Here is a 17,070-nt window from a genome sequence, read left to right as displayed (position 1 = left end):
ACTTCATTTTTGTTGGAAAGAGAGAAATCTCCAGAATTGGAAGTGATAGATAGGTTTTGTTCTGCCTGCTGTTCCTTTGAAGTTAAAGTGATTGTTTTATATTCAGCTCATCTTCCTTTGGAGTAAAAAGAATAGTTCTTGAGTATTTAATTTTTTTTTGTGAAATCTTTTAAAATGAATATATTTTTTTCATTTCTAGGAATATGGAACAGGTGCCCTAGTTATTAGTTCGCTTCTGGACTTCCTTACTTTTGCACTTTGTGCTCCGTATAGTGAAACAACAGAAGGGCAGCAGTTTGATATGTTATTAGAGATGGTTGCATCTAATGGGAGAACCCTCTTCAAGCTCTTTCAGGTTAATAAAAAACATTTCAGAAATTGAACTTTTTTAATTTTAGTATATCAAACTAATAGAAAGAAAAGTATTACATGCAAAATGCCAAAGGTCCTTTTTCAAGAGGGAACTGGATTTCCTTGTTTTTCTTAGAAGACGTTTCGCTTCTCATCCAAGAAGCTTCTTCAGAACTGAAAAAGCTTCTTGGATGACAAGCGAAACATCTTCAGAGAAAAACAAGAAAGTCCAATTGCCTTGTGAAAAAGCACTTTGGAATAACTATGACCTGAATGACTGAGAATCTCCATAGACATTATGCATGCAAAAGTGTTAATATCATGTAACTAAATTACTTGGGACTGGGTTATTTGAGAGACTATCTCTCTTCCCAGTTGATTCTATCTATCCAACCTGTTCAAGCTGGCATTCTTCTGGTCTTGTTGGCTGTCAGTCAGTGGGGCCTAGATGTATCTTTTCTATTATAGCATCTCCCTTAAGGAAGCTTCTCCTTTTGGACATCAGAATGGCCCTGACCTTGCTGGTTTTTTGTAAGTCCTTAAAGACCTGGCTCTGTGCTCAGAGATGTGTTTTACAATTGATTTTTGGCTGCAATGTATTTTAATGTTTGTATTTTAATTATTTCTAATTGTAAAACTTTGTTCACTGACCAGAATTACTTATAAGTTAAATAATAAATAAATGCTTCAGAATATATACTTTAAAGAAGAAATTTATATTATAAATGGAATGTATAACTTGCAGACATTTGAATTAGATTTTTCAAAAAGATAAAAATCTGATTTGTTACTACAAATCAGGGGTACCGTATATGCCGGCGTATTAGGCGACCCGGCGTACAAGATGACCTGTCTTTATCGCTGAGCCGCCTTCCTAGAACGTTGTCTTATATGCCGGAAACTACCAGTATTTCCGGCGTATAAGACTACTCGGCGTATAAGACGACCCCCCTCTTTGGCGCCAAGTTTAGCGCTTCCGGGAGTCGTCTTATACGCCAGCATATACGGTGTATTTCTCTTTCCAGCATTGAAAATCTTTTTTCCATCTCTTATGTGGAAAAGTTCATAATTTGTGATTTTTTATGGATTCCACTTTCCCGCCAAAGTCCCAATTTGCTATGAAATAAGTTAAAATTGTCACAGATAAATGACATTCACCATACTTTAATCCATGGTTCGATACTTTGCTTTTGATGTGTGTTTTAACATATCCTTGTAAATATTTCATATTAAACATAGAAAATTAATTTCTCATTATTTAAAGCAGCCCTTCCTGTCCAGATTTATAAGAGCAGGTCACTCAAAAGGTTGTATAAATAATACCAATTTCATTGACTTTTTCCATTAACAATCAAGTCTGAAGAAAGTAAACAGTTTTAAGAAGAACTACCATAATGTGTTTGTGCCATTTTTTTCACATTGAGATTCTCAAGCACTTGCAAAGTGAATTAAATAGGAGCTGATCTGCTACAGAACATGAAGGCTCTCAACTGCAGTTCCTATAAAAGTGATTTAGACTTATCGATTCACTATGTCCCCACTATATTGCTTTCTTATGCTTTGTTTTCACAGCACCCTTCCATGGCCATTGTGAAAGGAGCTGGACTGGTTATGAAGGCAATAATAGAAGTAAGACTTATTTTAAAAGTTTTATTTTTTAAAAAAATAAGAATAGGATACTTTTGTGCAGTAAACAACTTGTATAAAATAAATATTTGAAGAAATATGAAGTCTTTTTTCTCTTAATTTACTTTTCATGCAGCTAAAAGCAGTTATTTTAAATGAACCATGTCAGTGAAAATATTTGATTCTTACAGCACAATTTTTTTGTTCGAAATATACAGATAGTCTTCAAATTATGACACTAATTTAGCTCACATTTACAGTTGTATGTCAATATGGTCATTAATCACGTCGTCGTGTGACCATATCCAATTTTACAACCTTTTTTTGTGGCAATTGTTAAGTGACTGCAGCAATCATAAAGCAACGATACAGTACTTAAGCGAATCCATTGTTTGCTATGCGGCATTTTTGCCAGAAACTAAAGAATATGATGCAATTGCAAGACACTGCAAATAGGCTTAAGTGCAAGCCAGTTGCCAAGCTCCCAAAATGGAGGTAATATAACTGAGGGGGGGGGGAACCATCATCAGAATTTCAAATCTGGGTTCTAAGTACCTTTTTAAGATCCATTGTAGCTTTAAAGTCAAGGACTACCTGCATAAACAGGATTAGGGGAAGGGATTTTTTCCCCTTTGGTTGCACAAAATTCATCTAGCCATAACCCATGTCAAAGTTCTAGATTATGTTGTTCTGGTAATTATTTGGCAGTTTCAAGAAGTAAATCCTCTTACCAAGAAATGGTTCAACGAGTTCTCAACATGGCAATCAGAAAAAAATTCAGGGATTGACCATTGTTAGAACACTTTAAATTTACTTCTGGAAATCACCGAATTGCCCCCAAAATGTCATGAACCGGGAAGAGATTTGGCATGGTATAAAGAAAAAAAAAACAGTTTAAAATTTTCTGGAACATTCTCTTCCGTGATGATGATGATAATGATAATAATGATAATAATGATAATAACAATAATAATAATAAAGTTGGAAGGGACCTTGGAGGTCATCTAGTCCAACCCCCTGCTCAGGCAGGAAACCCTGTACCATTTTGGACAAATGGCTGTGCAGTCTCTTCTTAAAAACTTCCAGTGTTGGAGCATTCACCGCTTCTGGAGGCAGGTTGTTCCACTAGTTAATTGTTCTAACTGTCAGGAAGTTTCTCCTTAGTTCTAGGTTGCTTTATATAATTCTTTATTTTTCTATTTTTTTCTTACAAGGGAAGTTTTTGACTGCAGGTGAATTGCAGCTGTTAAAATCTTTATAAAGCAATTTTTGTGAAAATATAAATGCACAATATTAAGGGAATCAATTGGGCATTGCAAAAAAATAACATATTTTATGGTCTTAATGTATTCCAGGAAACTTCTTGAATTATTTTGTGAAATTCTGTACAGTGAGAAAATGTTTCTTTTTCCAAGGCTACTTTTGTATTTTTAAAGATGAAGTAATGATACCAAAGTTATTCAGATTTACTTCAGATGTTTCTTGTCACAGCAGAAATAAAACAGAAGTATTGATATGAGCAATTAGCTTTAAATTTTAGTATTAACAGTGTTTTATGTGCAGGTAATTACTTCACATAATAATATTTGGTTAATTGTATTCCATTTTTCCCAAAGGAGGGAGATAAAGAAATAGCAACTAAAATGCAAGAACTTGCTCTCAGTGAAGGTGCTTTACCTCGCCACCTGCATACCGCTATGTTTACTACAAGCGCAGATCAAAGGATGCGTACCAATAGGTGAGTCTAGCATATACAGTAATATTTATTGAATCCCAAGATTTTCTAATGAAGCACATTACACAACAGTTTTAATTTGGAAGATAAGTTAAAGATTCTGAATAGATGCTGAACAATAGCACTGCTGAAGACAGTGTTGTCTCTGAACTTCATTTTTTTCTAATAAAAATGTTTTTCCCACTTTAATTCTTAGGCAACTGAGTAGACATCTAGTGGGTCTTTGGACAGCTGAAAATGCAACTGCTTTGAACTTACTGAAGCGTATCTTGGTAAGTGAAAATGTCTCAAGAAGGCTTTTTTATTTATGACATTTTGCTATTATTCAGCCATTTCTCAGCAATAGACATTTTAAATAGTTGAGAAACAGCTTTATGATAAGTATCCTAGTAGAATCTTTTACTACATATTTTTAGATTGGTAAATATTAATTAAGGCCCAGAAGATCGCTTAGGCACGTACAAACACTTCTGCAGTACTGTAACTACATTTTCAAATAGCAAGTCATTGCACTAACAGAAGCTACTGTATGAGTTTTCCATGTTTCAGCAAAAACATGTTAGACAGAGCTGGAAATAGTTTTCGATATGAAAGATGCCTCTGAATTGTACTGTGAATATAGAATTACCAGCAGAGCTTTTTCCATCACTCAATTATAGTAAGATCTTTCATGCTCAAAGCATTTCAGAGTTTATTTCTCAAACATGAATCCTTTGCCCCTAGTGTTTGGCCAATCTTTTAAACTTTGAGTTCTGATTTGTATATAATAAAGATGTAGCTTCTCATAGGTGGGATTTTTTACAAAAATACACTAAGCCCATGGTGGCGAACCTATGGCACACGTGCCACAGGTGGCTCGCAGAGCCCTCTCTGTGGGCATGTGCGCTGTCACCACAGTCCTAGGCCTCCAGCTAGGTTTTATAAAACCTTTTCACTTTAGGCCTCTGCCGCCTCCGTGTGCCAAAAAAAAAAAAAAAAAAAGGTTCAATCAATCAATTTCAACTTCTTGCGGGGAAAAAAAAGATCTCGCAAAGTTGGAATTGATTGAACTTTTTATTCCCACCCAGTCTGCTGTTACCACCGCAGCCTTGCCCACCCAACTGGTCACGCCCACCCAATTGGCCACGCCCACCCAGCACCCAATGATACATAAATGGGTTTAGGATTGCAGTTTGGGCACTCGGTCTCTAAAAGGTTCGCCATTACTACACTAGGCATAACTAAGCTCCAAATAACTTTTTTATTCTTGACCATTTCTAGTAGTTGTATAGAAAATGTTGAAATGTTTTTTAGAGAATATAGTATATAAACACATGAAAATCCAATATATAAACACATGAAAATCCCTACCTATGGAGTAATATTTAATGATAGCCACCATTCTGTGACGTATGGAAAATGAGATAACTTAATATGGCGCTAAAAACATCTGATTAAAAATAACAGTTGAATAAAATAAAGATGTATATTATGGGTGTCAAATAGTAATTGTTGATTAAATTTATGGAAAATTATAACAAATCTTGAATTAATTATATACTTGGATAAGTAATGTAATTGCATTTGATGGCTTTTGTTCATCATTTGTATGTGTGTGGCTTTAGCCATCAGGTTTACTTGCTTACTTGGACAGTAAGGACCCTGTTCCAGACAAGGACTATGACCGAATGCATATTAGGGATAACTTAAAAATTGCAAATGTAAGTATGAAATTTTCCTCTTGAATTGTTTTAATATACATCTGAGTTAAAATATAGATCATGGCTTTGGGAAAGGTAAAAATAATTGATTTCTATAAATTAATTTTGGTGATTGATGAACTTTCCTCTACAGGATCAGTATGGGAAGTTTAATAAAGTGCCAGAATGGCAACGACTTGCAGGAAAAGCTGCTAAAGAGGTTGAAAAATTTGCTAAAGAGAAGGTGGATTTGGTTTTGATGCATTGGCGAGACAAAATGGGAATAGCACAAAAAGAGGTATAATACTACTGTTTAGTGTTCATGTTTAACGTTAGTATGATTTTTTTTTCTGTTTAAGTTGTTTGCCTAGATCTGTTTGGTTGCATTGATTTTATAGTTGACTCTGAATGTATTATCAATATATTCTTATCCGCAGAGAAATTGAAGACAGTTTCTTCTATTAAAGGTGATGCCTAATCAAGCCTATTTTTTCCTTGAAGCTGGGAAATTGGTATTTAAGACAACTGCTACATGTTATAAAGGTGAAACATAGGTTTAAGGCAGTGGTAGGATTCAGCCAGTTCGCACGACTTCAGCAGAACCGATAGCTAATTTTTTGATGCCCAGGCCTAGAATGGATTTCCAGAAATGGCATCCACACAGAGAACCAGTTGTTCACATATTTGGATCCCACCACTGATTTAAGGGCATATATATTTGAGCAGTTAATATATTTAGGTGTATGAAAATATCTCTTAATTCTCAATTTGTCTTAGAATTTGCTTTCCTTCTATTCTTATGTATTTGTGTAGCTTTTTGATGCATATAATTATTTATGGCTTTTTACATTACATGCTTGTGATCTGATTCACACTCTATTAGCCGTAACGTGATGTATGTTTTGGCTGAATAGTGTTTAACTAAACCATGGTTTTCTTCTGAAGACGGAATTGTGCATGGTGCTAATCTAAAAACAAACCAACTTCCATATAGATTAGTGTGTTAAATATATAAAGTTTGATGTTGACATAATAAAAATAAAAATAAGCATTGTAAATAGCCTTATTGTCCATTCTATTCAGAGTAATAGATATATCAATTTATGAAATTACTAGTATGACTAACACATATTATCTAATTACAGTTGTGACCATACCTAAAATTCTATGCTGTTTTTTATGGAATAAGTGGAAAAAAATGAGGAACCATTTTAGTTCATACATTTTCTATATATTCAGTTCATTAAATGACATTAAATTTTCCAGTTAATGTTTCCTATTACTTTGTTCCATGAATATCCCCTCCCAACAGCAGTGTGGTTAGTAGAAGTTAGAGGTATGGTTTAAGGTTCTCTTGTAGGAGGTTATTCTAAAATATTAAAACATTTGAGAGGCATTTCTGTTAAACATAAATTTTGTTTTTCCTTTTATTTCCCAAATACAACTAGGATAGAAACAATATGGTGAGTCTTTATTCCTTTCTGAAAACTGCCTTGAATTAGCTTAGTGTATAGCAACTTGTCTGCCAATATAAAATTGATTCAAACTATTGCTTGATTACGTTTGGCTTATTATTGATGTTTCAGCTTTTTAAAAATATAGAAGTCTTCACTTGCTAACTTATAACTTCTATTTTGGTTATTCTTCTCCAAATTGATTGCCTTAGATTTCCAATTATTTTCATAAACACTGTAAAGAAGTTGCTTTCTCACACATCATAGTCAAGTGGTTTATACCATACATTGGTAGTGAATTGTTAAGATTCCATAACAATGAAAAAGAAGCTACAGATAGTTCTTAATTTATGACCACAAAGAGGCCAAGTTTCTTTTGTAAGTTGATGTGATCATAAAGCAAATCATCACATGACCATATCCAATTTTACAACCATTGTTACTTTGGCCGTTAAGCAAATCACTGCATTGTTAAGTGAACCATGGGGTCATTAGTGAATCAAGCAGTTGTAAGTGAGTCCGGTTTCCTCAGTTGACGTTGTTGCTCACAAGATTACAAATTGTGATCACATGACAGCTAGATATTGCAACCATTGTTAATGAAATCTGGTTCCCACGTATCTGAATTGTGATCACATGACTGGGGAGTGACAATTGTAACTTCAAAGATGTCACTTGTTGAGGCCATTGTATATTTGAACCTTCATTAAACAAACAGGTCATAAATCAAGGGCTATCTGTGGTACAAAACAGAATTGATTAAGGCCATATTTAGCTGGGTTTTTTTAACTTTTATAAAGTTGATCTATATTGCTATGAATGCCTATCCCACTTTACTGCTTCAGATGGGGGAAAAGGTACTTATGATTTTTGAGAAAGTTTCTACTTTTCATAAAAGGAAAGCTTCATATTTCCATGAAATGCATGAACTCATTTCACAGTTACTTTTTAGATATAATTTGATTGAATTTATTTTGTAGAATCTCAATCAAAAGCCAGTAATACTGAGGAAACGAAGGCAAAGGATAAAAATACAAGCCAACTGGGATCTCTTTTATTACCGGTAAACAATTCAGAGGGAAATGGTGTGCCTTTTTATCATTTTTTTTAAATTATCATTTAAAATCTGTTTCTTACATTGTTTGTACAGATTTATCCAAGATCACACTAGATCCAATTTGATCTGGAATTTCAAAACGAGGGAAGAATTAAGAGATTCCTTAGAGACTGAAATGCGGGCATTTCAGATTGACAGAGAACTTGGCAGCACCACTGTCATTTCCTGGAATCATCATGAATTTGAAGTATGTCTTCATCTGATATTTATCCCATGAAATTAGAAGCTTTGTTGATTTTGAATCTAAATATCTTGTCATCTGGATCTGTAGTACCATTTCTAAACTATTAATACATAAAATTCTGATTACAATTATTTACATAACTACAAATCAGTGCCCTTTCTATATTCAAAAAAATTCCTATTGCAGTTTTAATCATTGAGAGTATTATAAAAGTAAGAAAATTTAGCCTATCAAATTAAGCCCCATATGCCTTCAGTACTGGATATCTACAGAATTGTCCAGTGGCTTCTGCTGGCACACTCTGATTATGATTATTTCCATTCTAAGGGATGTCATCTACAGGGCCCAAGAATTTATGCTTCTCTGTTGGTTCCCCACTTATTTGAAATAGTCTGCCTTTTGAGATCAGATTAGACCCCATGTTATAGTTTCAGGGCAGTCACGTAAACTGGACTTTTTTTGAAAAAACAAAACAAAACATATCTGAGCTAAATTAGACTTCCCATCTATGATTGGGGTTTTCTTTCTTTCTGGTCTTTAATTTTTTAGTAATTTTTTGTTACTTCTTTTTTGCATTATTTTATTTTATTATACTGTTGTATTTTAACCCCTTTACTGTAGAAGTGAATGTAAGCTGTTCAGAGTTATGTTAGAGTAGAAAAATATCTTAGCCCCAGCAAATAAATTAATAAATCTTACTCAAATTCCTGTGATGTCTTTTCTGGAATAAATGAATTCAGTTTGGTGAGATTTATTAATCCACGGGAGTAATTAAGATTGTTCATTACTCAGTTGCTGATTGCTTTAAGGTGTCACATAAAAATAATAGTTGTAAACAAAAATATGCACATATTCCCAAGAATAAGCAAATATTCCCCTTTCTTCTTCTACATATGAGTATGTTTCTTACAAAATTTCTTAACAAAAAAATTCTGAGATTTTATTACATTAATTTCATTTATCATAGATAGATATTGTATTAGAACCTTCTCTACTTTCTCTTTGTAAAAGGTGAAATATGAATGCCTGTCAGAAGAAATTAAAATAGGGGATTATTATTTGAGGTTGCTTTTAGAAGAAGAGGAAAGTCAGGAAAGTGAAGCAATTAAAAAATCGTAAGTTATTATCTTAACATTAAAAGTTGCATTTAAAATATAAAGACTGAGTCTTAAATCATTCTTTGTCTTTTTTTTTCTTGATAGATATGAATTTTTCAATGAGTTGTATCATCGTTTCCTGCTCACTCCTAAAATAAATATGAAATGTCTCTGCCTACAAGCCCTGGCTATTGTATATGGAAGATGCTATGAGGAGATAGGTGCATTTGGTGATACTAGATACATTGTAGGGATGTTGGAAAGAGTAAGTATTTCCTAAATTATTGCACAGTTTTGGAAAGCAGGCAACAAATGTCATTTATTGATACCTCTCTCCAAATTTGGCTAGCAAGCAGCTAAGATGTCTCTTTGAATATTTTTCATGAGAATATAAATTGATATTATTTCCCAAATTTCTTTAGCATAGACATTACTAGAACTGATGTTTTTATAGTATCTGTTTCTGTGTCCAAAGGCATTAAAATATGTCAGATAATCTTGAATTGTGGACAGTAAAGCCAGGCCGAAATATATATTTTGTAAATATTGCCATAATTATAATAACATTGTTCTGAATCCCTCTCCTGAAAGATATTTTATGAAACCTCAGGGTTAACTAGTTTGGGGCATCACATTTTTGGACGACATGTGATACATGCAGGCAGACAAAGAGACATTATATATGTAGGAAAACTGCCATTTGAATTTGCTGATTTTAATAGTTTGGGCTCTGTTGAACTCTTCAATGTTTGTGCTTTTGTCATTATTGCTGTTTTCAGTGTCCCTGTTCCCACAATCTTATTTGAATTAGTAAGAAAGTTTATGTATTGTGTTAATTAATTAATTAGTCCTGAACATTCATTTTATCCTAAACTGTCATGCCTAGGGTTAACTGATTCCTTCCAATCAATTGTATTATAAGAAATCCTAAATATAGTTAATTTACCTATACTGCATCCTCCTTGAAATAAATAAACAAACAAATAGGAAGAAAAAAGAAGCTAAAAAATCCTTTCTATGACAATTTGCTACTAAGACTTGGTAGCATAAGCACACTTCCCAGATATTGACCTGGAATGGCCAAGCCTGTCTGCTGACTGACTGCTAGAACAGTGAGAAGGTGGCTGGTCGTACTGTGAAACTTTGGCCATACTCTTAGATGTAAGAAATCATGCGATACTAGATACGTACTGGAGGAAATAAGCAGATGTTTCCCAGGGAGTGTTATTTGATTTAACTAATGTGATATTGTATTTTACCGTAACCATTAATGAGAAGCTTTGATTAGGTTGATGACTTACCTTGTTGTGATTGTTGTGGAAACAAGGTTACTATTTCCAAACATCATAGTGTTTTCACTATTTTCAGTCTTTGGAGATTGCAAGATAATGGTATTTAATTATGTTGCTAATGATGCATTAAAGGAGACTGAGATAGCATTTAATCACAGGTTTTCAGGCTTTTTCTGTTAAAAAGCAAGCCTTATATTTTTTTATAGTGCACTGACAGACTGGAACGGGACCGGCTGATAATATTTCTTAACAAACTGATTCTTAACAAGGTGAGCAAGAATTCATACAATTTGTACTGAAAGTGCTATAATGTAATAGACAGGTGTATAGACAGGTTTATGGACCTGTCTATAAGCAACTCAGTCTTTTTATTATAAATATTAAATAATGGAAGACATATAATTGTATTAACGATGATTTTATATCACATAGAAGCTTTATTTGTATGTTTTGTAACAATTGAGGCAACCATGAATGGATTAATTTCAGCTGAATGTTTTGTTTGAGGAGAATTTGAGGCAAATTATTTTGGCTGCATTTTGCATAGTATTATTTGTGATGCTGAGCTTGTCAGCTGGAAAGCTGACAACCTAGGTTTGAAATCTTGAGTACTACACAACAGGGTGATCTCTCATTACTTTCTCCAGCTCCAACTTAGCAGTTTAAAAGCATGTGAATGCAAGTAGATAAATAGGTTCCACTTCAGTGGAAAGGTAAAGCGTTCCACGCACCTCAGTGTATAGTCATGCTGGTTGCATGACCACAGAAGTATCTTTAGACAATGCTGGTTCCCTCCACTAAGAAATGGTGATGAGCACTGCCCCCTGGAGTTAGGCTCAATAGGGCAGGTTTTTTTTATCTTTATCTTTAATAGAAGTTTTGATAAAATGCAAATGAGCTTAGGATCATAAGAATGTATTGGGCTCTTCAGGATCAGCCCAGTATTGCAAAATTTTATGCAATGAATAATCTTTTGACTGAAATGTAAGAATATAGAAAGACTTCACCATAATTGGGACCAGCAACTCCACCACTAAGTGACCTATCTGTAAAGTGAAAAATCATGTGACATTTCTCACTTAACAGCAGAACTTTTAGTAGCAGTTGTTAGCAAATCACTTGAGGCCATTAAGCACAACATCATATAATCACAATTTGTGACTTCCTGCCAGTTTCCCCATTGTCTTTGTCAGAAGCCAGTGAAGTTTGCAAATGATGATCACATGACTGCAGAACACTATGGCCATCATAATTGCACATCAGTTGCCAAGTACCTGAATTGGAATTGCACGACCATGAGAATGCTGTGACAGCCACAATTTGAGGACTGGTCATACATCTCTTTGTTCAGCACCATTGTAACTTTGAATAGTTTGATACATTAGTGGTTGCTAAATGAGGACCAGCTATGTATGTGATTCAGCAATGGTAAAGAAAAGTCTTAAAGTCAGGGATTATGCTTTGAGAATTAAAATAAAATTTTAGTGATTGAATATTTGTAGGTTTATAATTGTAAGTTTTTTGTTGAAATATACAGTGTTCTGTTTTTCAGTTTACACATCAAGTGCATATTAGAAATGAGGGACTTATTTAATAAATGCACTGTTCATCTTATAAAGTTACTCTTAACAATTTCACCTTTCTATCCATAGTTTTCAGGGAAAATAAACTAACAGAATTCATGATCAATTCTCTTTTAATTTTCTGGAGAATATTGCTTTGTCTAAATCAAGAAAACATAGTGCTTAGTCAATTTATGACAGCTGAGATCTACAAGTCTTTTAGTGTAAAAGTATAAAGTAAATTATTTGTTTTGTTTTGACAATATATCTAAATATGAAAGTAAACTACAATGTAATAATTATAAAAAAGGGATCATTTACCAATAACAAGTGATAAATACATTATATGCCTTCCAGGTGCAAGTGCTCCATGTCCTGAAAACATAAGGGTGGATTATTGCAAAGATGCTCACCATGAGCAGCTCTTGAAGAGTCCAGAAATTAAGACTGGCTCACAAAGCTGCAACAGAGTTGATATATGACCACGGATGTCCTCTAAATAAATATTGTTTTGGTTCAAACCTGGAACAAACTTCACATTTTTGAAGTTCTGTCAAATTCTTTGAATGGAATTATGTCAGAGCCTGGATGATTTTGGTTGTTTCAGTGAACAGATTCTTGGGCAAATAGGGTAGGACAGTTAAGGCAATAATGTAAAGCACTGCCAAAAGTTCTGAAACCCTATGCATTTTTTCTGTTGTTACCTCAAAACTTTAGAGGCAATGAGATATCATAGGAGTCTGCAGGCAGAGAGAAAAGGTTAGCTCATTGTCTGGTAGATTATGCCACACCCATACCAGGAACACTGCAGAGAGGGAAGAATATTAGTCCTATCCTCTTCCTGTTAGCCACCGATATTAGTTTTTCATCATTCCTTCTCTCACACACCTGAAACCTATGCTCAAATGGGCCTGTTTAATTCATTGTACAGATTAAAAAATATATACAGTGCATATGTTTCAGTTTGGACACAGACCATCGTAAGATGTCACACTGATCAATACAATTACCACTTGCATTTCAAGCTCTAGTCAAATTGTTCAGTATAGTGTACTGTGTACAGTTTGGTGTATAGTGTACAAAGTCATACAATGTAGTTTCAAAAGCCCCTCAGGATAGTCTAATCCTCAGTTATCCTCTCTGCATTCTGAGGTCATTAATGAGTCAGCTTCCACATAAATAGGAATTTTGTCTTTCATATTGTGAGGTTCTTATTACAAAACTAACTCATGCTGAGTTGGAGCAAAATGTATTTAGAAGGGATCTGTAAACATATCTTTTCATTCTGGTTTAGAACTATTTTTGTTCTGAATTTTATTTTTAATTTTATCACTTTTTGATATGTTTTTAGCCATTGTTCAGCATATATTTATGCCAAATAAATACTGTAGAAAGAAATTCTTATTTTCACTTTACACTTTTAAAAACCACTATAAAATAATGGTAAGGACATATGTTAGGGCTAGTAATGTATCCAACTAATAAATTTTGTAGCCTTACCAGTTAAAAATAGGATTTCTCTGGGAAATCACATTTTAAAAAAGTAAAAATAGTATAAAAGGACATTTTTGGAACCTCCACTAATCTGTTGTTTTTAATAAAAATAAAGAGGGGTGCTTTTATACTAATAGTTAACAGTGAAAGCAAGAATCAATCATTTATTATTTATTGAATAATTTGTTGAAATGTAATATTTATTACTGAAAATCAGTAAATGATATAAAATGAAAGATTAGAAATAAATGGAAGCTAGTTACAATTTTGTGAACAAAACTCTTTATTTCTAAGTTTGTGTTTTATTCTTACCTTAAGATTAGCATGCCTTATAATAAAAATAAGACCAAAAAATCATTTTTAAAATTATATGATTTCTTATGATTTTTTACATTTGTTACAGAAAAATGTTAAAGAACTTATGGATTCAAATGGTATCAGAATCCTTGTGGATCTCCTTACTCTGGCCCATCTTCATACAAGCAGGGCAACAGTACCATTCCAAGTATGACTTTTTTTTTAAAGATTTGTATAAATACAAATAAGTGCAAATTCTCATAAAAATGAAAATATTTATCACATTGGAATTAATTTGAAACTGAGTTTGTTCAAAATTGGGATGTTGTTTAATGCATTTTTTAAAGACGGGTTTGACTACTAATTGGCTCATTTAAGATACTTGTCATGTAAAGTTTGTCAGTCCTTCCCTGTGTATATTTTCTTACAAGACAGTGACATTTGTACATATAAATGGCTTCTTAAACTGTAAAATCTATTTTTTCCAGTTACCTGATGCAAAACTTACTTTGCTTTTCTTTTTAAGAGCAATGTTATTGAAGCAGCACCAGATATGAAAAGAGAGAGTGAAAAAGAATGGTATTATGGCAATGCAGAGAAAGAGAGAAGAGGCCCATATAGCTTTAATGAGGTATCTTTCAAGGATTTGTGTTTCATATTGAAAATAATGCAGTGTTGGCTCATAGCCTTGTAATCTTTCTCAGAAAGGAATATGTTTATAAATGGTGAAATCCTATGTGGGTCCTTGGTGCTCTCTGAGCTTGGTGATTTTCTTACATTCATTATTGGCATTGGCATTGTTTCATCACCAAACTAGATAACATGATCAGTGCTAGTAGGCAGGAGCTTTGCTCTGAATTTATATTCTAGTAGCTTGCCCTGTCAGTGTTGGGAATGGTCTTGGTAGTTCTTTGGTTGGGCTGTTTACTGTTAGCATGTTGGGCAGTTCCATGATTGGGATATTAATATGTATTTGATTGGAAATGAGGCAGGAGAACATTTGATTCAGCTATGCCACGAACAACAGCTAAGCATAATGAACACATAATTTAAACAATCCAAATGCCAACTAGACACTTGTATTTCACTAAAATGGAGAACATCAAAACTAAGTCAACTATATATTATGCCAAAAGAAGTGGAAAAGTTCCATCCTCACTGTGAAAACATTTCCTGGCACAAATTGTGGATAAGACTCTGAGCTGTTAGCTGCCAAGGTAAAGTTCAGGTGTTGCAATGTCAAATGACCACCCATGATTCAGAAATTTGACATTGAGAAGATTCCCTGGCATATGCAATTGAAGTTAAGAACAGATTTGAACTGTTCAACATTATAGAAAGATAACCAGATGAGCTATGGGCTAATTGTCACTAAATAGCCCAAGAACATATTACATGCCATCAGTAAAGTAGCCCAATCGTCACTAAAGTAGCCCAAGAACATATTACAAACAAGATACCAACGAAATTGGCCAGATGTGTGTAACAGTATAGACTGCAAAAGAGAGGAAGAAAGCAAAAGCCATTGGTGATGGGGAAGAAATGCAAAGTTCCAGAGAGAGGCAAGAAAAAAATCAAGAAAATTCCTGGGCTGAACAGTGTAAGAAGCTGGAGGAACCAGCCATGAGAGATCATACAAAAGAGTGTTTCACTTATGTGAAGAAGGCCAGAAACCTCTTAGTGGCAAAAAAAAAAAAAAAAAAAGGCTATAGTAATGGGCAGGAATTGCATGACCAATTAGCAATCAGAGAACTATGTTTGCAATATGTAAAACAACTTTACACAAACAAAAAACTTGGCCAAACCATAAGAGGAAAAACTGATTTACCAGAAATGGAATCAGATATCCTGGAAAAGGAACTGGTGTGGGCACTCAACCAGTTGCCTAACCCCAAAGCCCCAGAAGTTGATGGAATTCTTGCAGACCTGCTGAGAACTCTGCCAACAAAAACACTGACAATGCTTTGCCAAAATGTATAGAAGTCTGATCAGTGGCCAGAAGAATGGAAAAGGTTCACATTTATCTCAATATCAAAGAAAGGTGATATGAAAGACTATTCCAACCACTGAACCATAGCCTTGATGCTATTTATGAATAAAATTCTTTTGAAGATAATCTACGAATATTTGAATTCAGTCACCAACAGAGATCTGTTGATGTACAAGCACGATTTCAGTAAGGATGAGGAATGCATGATCATATGCCAAACTACATTGGATGATGGAAAAAATAAAAGAATACCAAAAAGATCTCTACATGTGTTTTATTCATTACACAAAAGCCTTCAACTATGTTGACCATGACAAGCTCTGGAACTGTCTCAAAGAACTGCATTCTGTTGCATCTTGCCATACTATTCAACATGTACACAGAAATATTTATGAGAAATGCACATTTGGAAGACTTTAACCATTGGGGTTAAAATCAGTGGTAGGACTATCAATAACCTCCGATATGTAGATGATATAACATTGCTCATGGAAAGCAAGGAAGATATGGAATGGCTAATCCTGAGTGATGAAAGTGATGAAAGTGAAAAATTTGGATTGCACCTTAACATCAAGAAAACAAAGATAATGACAATGAACATACAGGTCAGAGTGTAAATCAACAATGAGACCATCAAAATAGTAAAGGGATTAATCTTTCTCAACTATAAAATTGACCAAAGTGGTGACAGCAGCCCTGAGATCAGAAGGTGGATAGCCTTTGGAAGAATTGCAATGTCTGGCATGAATAATATCTGGAAGAGTAAAGACATCAGCCTCACAACCAAATGCAGATTTGTTAAAGTAATATTTTTTTTGCAATTGCATCTGCAAAAATAAAAAAAAATCCTAGACTGAACCTCTTGAAGACAAGATTGCCAAACAGAAGCTGCATGCTTTGGTGATGTCATGAGAGCTGTTTCCCTTGAAAAGTCAGTCATGTTAGGAATGATCAGCAGTAAAAGAAGGGGCCATCATAATATCCACTGGCTGGATATATAAAGATGATACCGGGATAACATGGCAGATCTGAAGGAGGCAGTGCGAGGCAGAGCAGCATGGAGAATGCTGATCCATAAGAGTGGTAAGAATCAGACATGACTGAATGGTTGATGATGATGATGTGCTTAGAAGTCAACCCATGAAGTTATCAGAAATAACTAGCGCATGCTATCCGTTTGCATGATGGATTT

At 34.1% G+C, this 17,070-nt stretch overlaps 1 protein-coding gene across 7 annotated transcripts in view; it reads left to right on the top strand.

Moving 5' to 3' along the window:
* DNAJC13 (DnaJ heat shock protein family (Hsp40) member C13) overlaps positions 1-17,070 on the top strand; it is a 75,483-nt gene that overhangs the window by 28,709 nt on the left and 29,704 nt on the right. For 6 of the 7 annotated variants that reach the window (XM_039336198.1, XM_039336193.1, XM_039336200.1 and 3 more), the window contains 14 exons: positions 200-355; positions 1,924-1,980; positions 3,594-3,715; positions 3,909-3,984; positions 5,317-5,412; positions 5,546-5,689; positions 6,840-6,854; positions 7,826-7,908; positions 7,996-8,149; positions 9,158-9,261; positions 9,349-9,508; positions 10,742-10,804; positions 13,995-14,096; positions 14,415-14,519. In XM_039336198.1, coding sequence (XP_039192132.1) covers positions 200-355; positions 1,924-1,980; positions 3,594-3,715; positions 3,909-3,984; positions 5,317-5,412; positions 5,546-5,689; positions 6,840-6,854; positions 7,826-7,908; positions 7,996-8,149; positions 9,158-9,261; positions 9,349-9,508; positions 10,742-10,804; positions 13,995-14,096; positions 14,415-14,519 — 1,437 coding nt within the window. The remainder of the gene's footprint in view (positions 1-199; positions 356-1,923; positions 1,981-3,593; positions 3,716-3,908; positions 3,985-5,316; positions 5,413-5,545; positions 5,690-6,839; positions 6,855-7,825; positions 7,909-7,995; positions 8,150-9,157; positions 9,262-9,348; positions 9,509-10,741; positions 10,805-13,994; positions 14,097-14,414; positions 14,520-17,070) is intronic. The other variant, XM_039336197.1, reaches the window with a different exon arrangement.

This window comes from Crotalus tigris, unplaced genomic scaffold (genome assembly GCF_016545835.1).
Source record: "Crotalus tigris isolate CLP2741 ecotype Arizona unplaced genomic scaffold, ASM1654583v1 scf7180000017666.27876245, whole genome shotgun sequence".
Classification (NCBI taxonomy): domain Eukaryota; kingdom Metazoa; phylum Chordata; class Lepidosauria; order Squamata; family Viperidae; genus Crotalus; species Crotalus tigris.
Note: the sequence above shows the minus strand (reverse complement) of the source record. Positions and strands in the feature narration are given on the sequence as shown.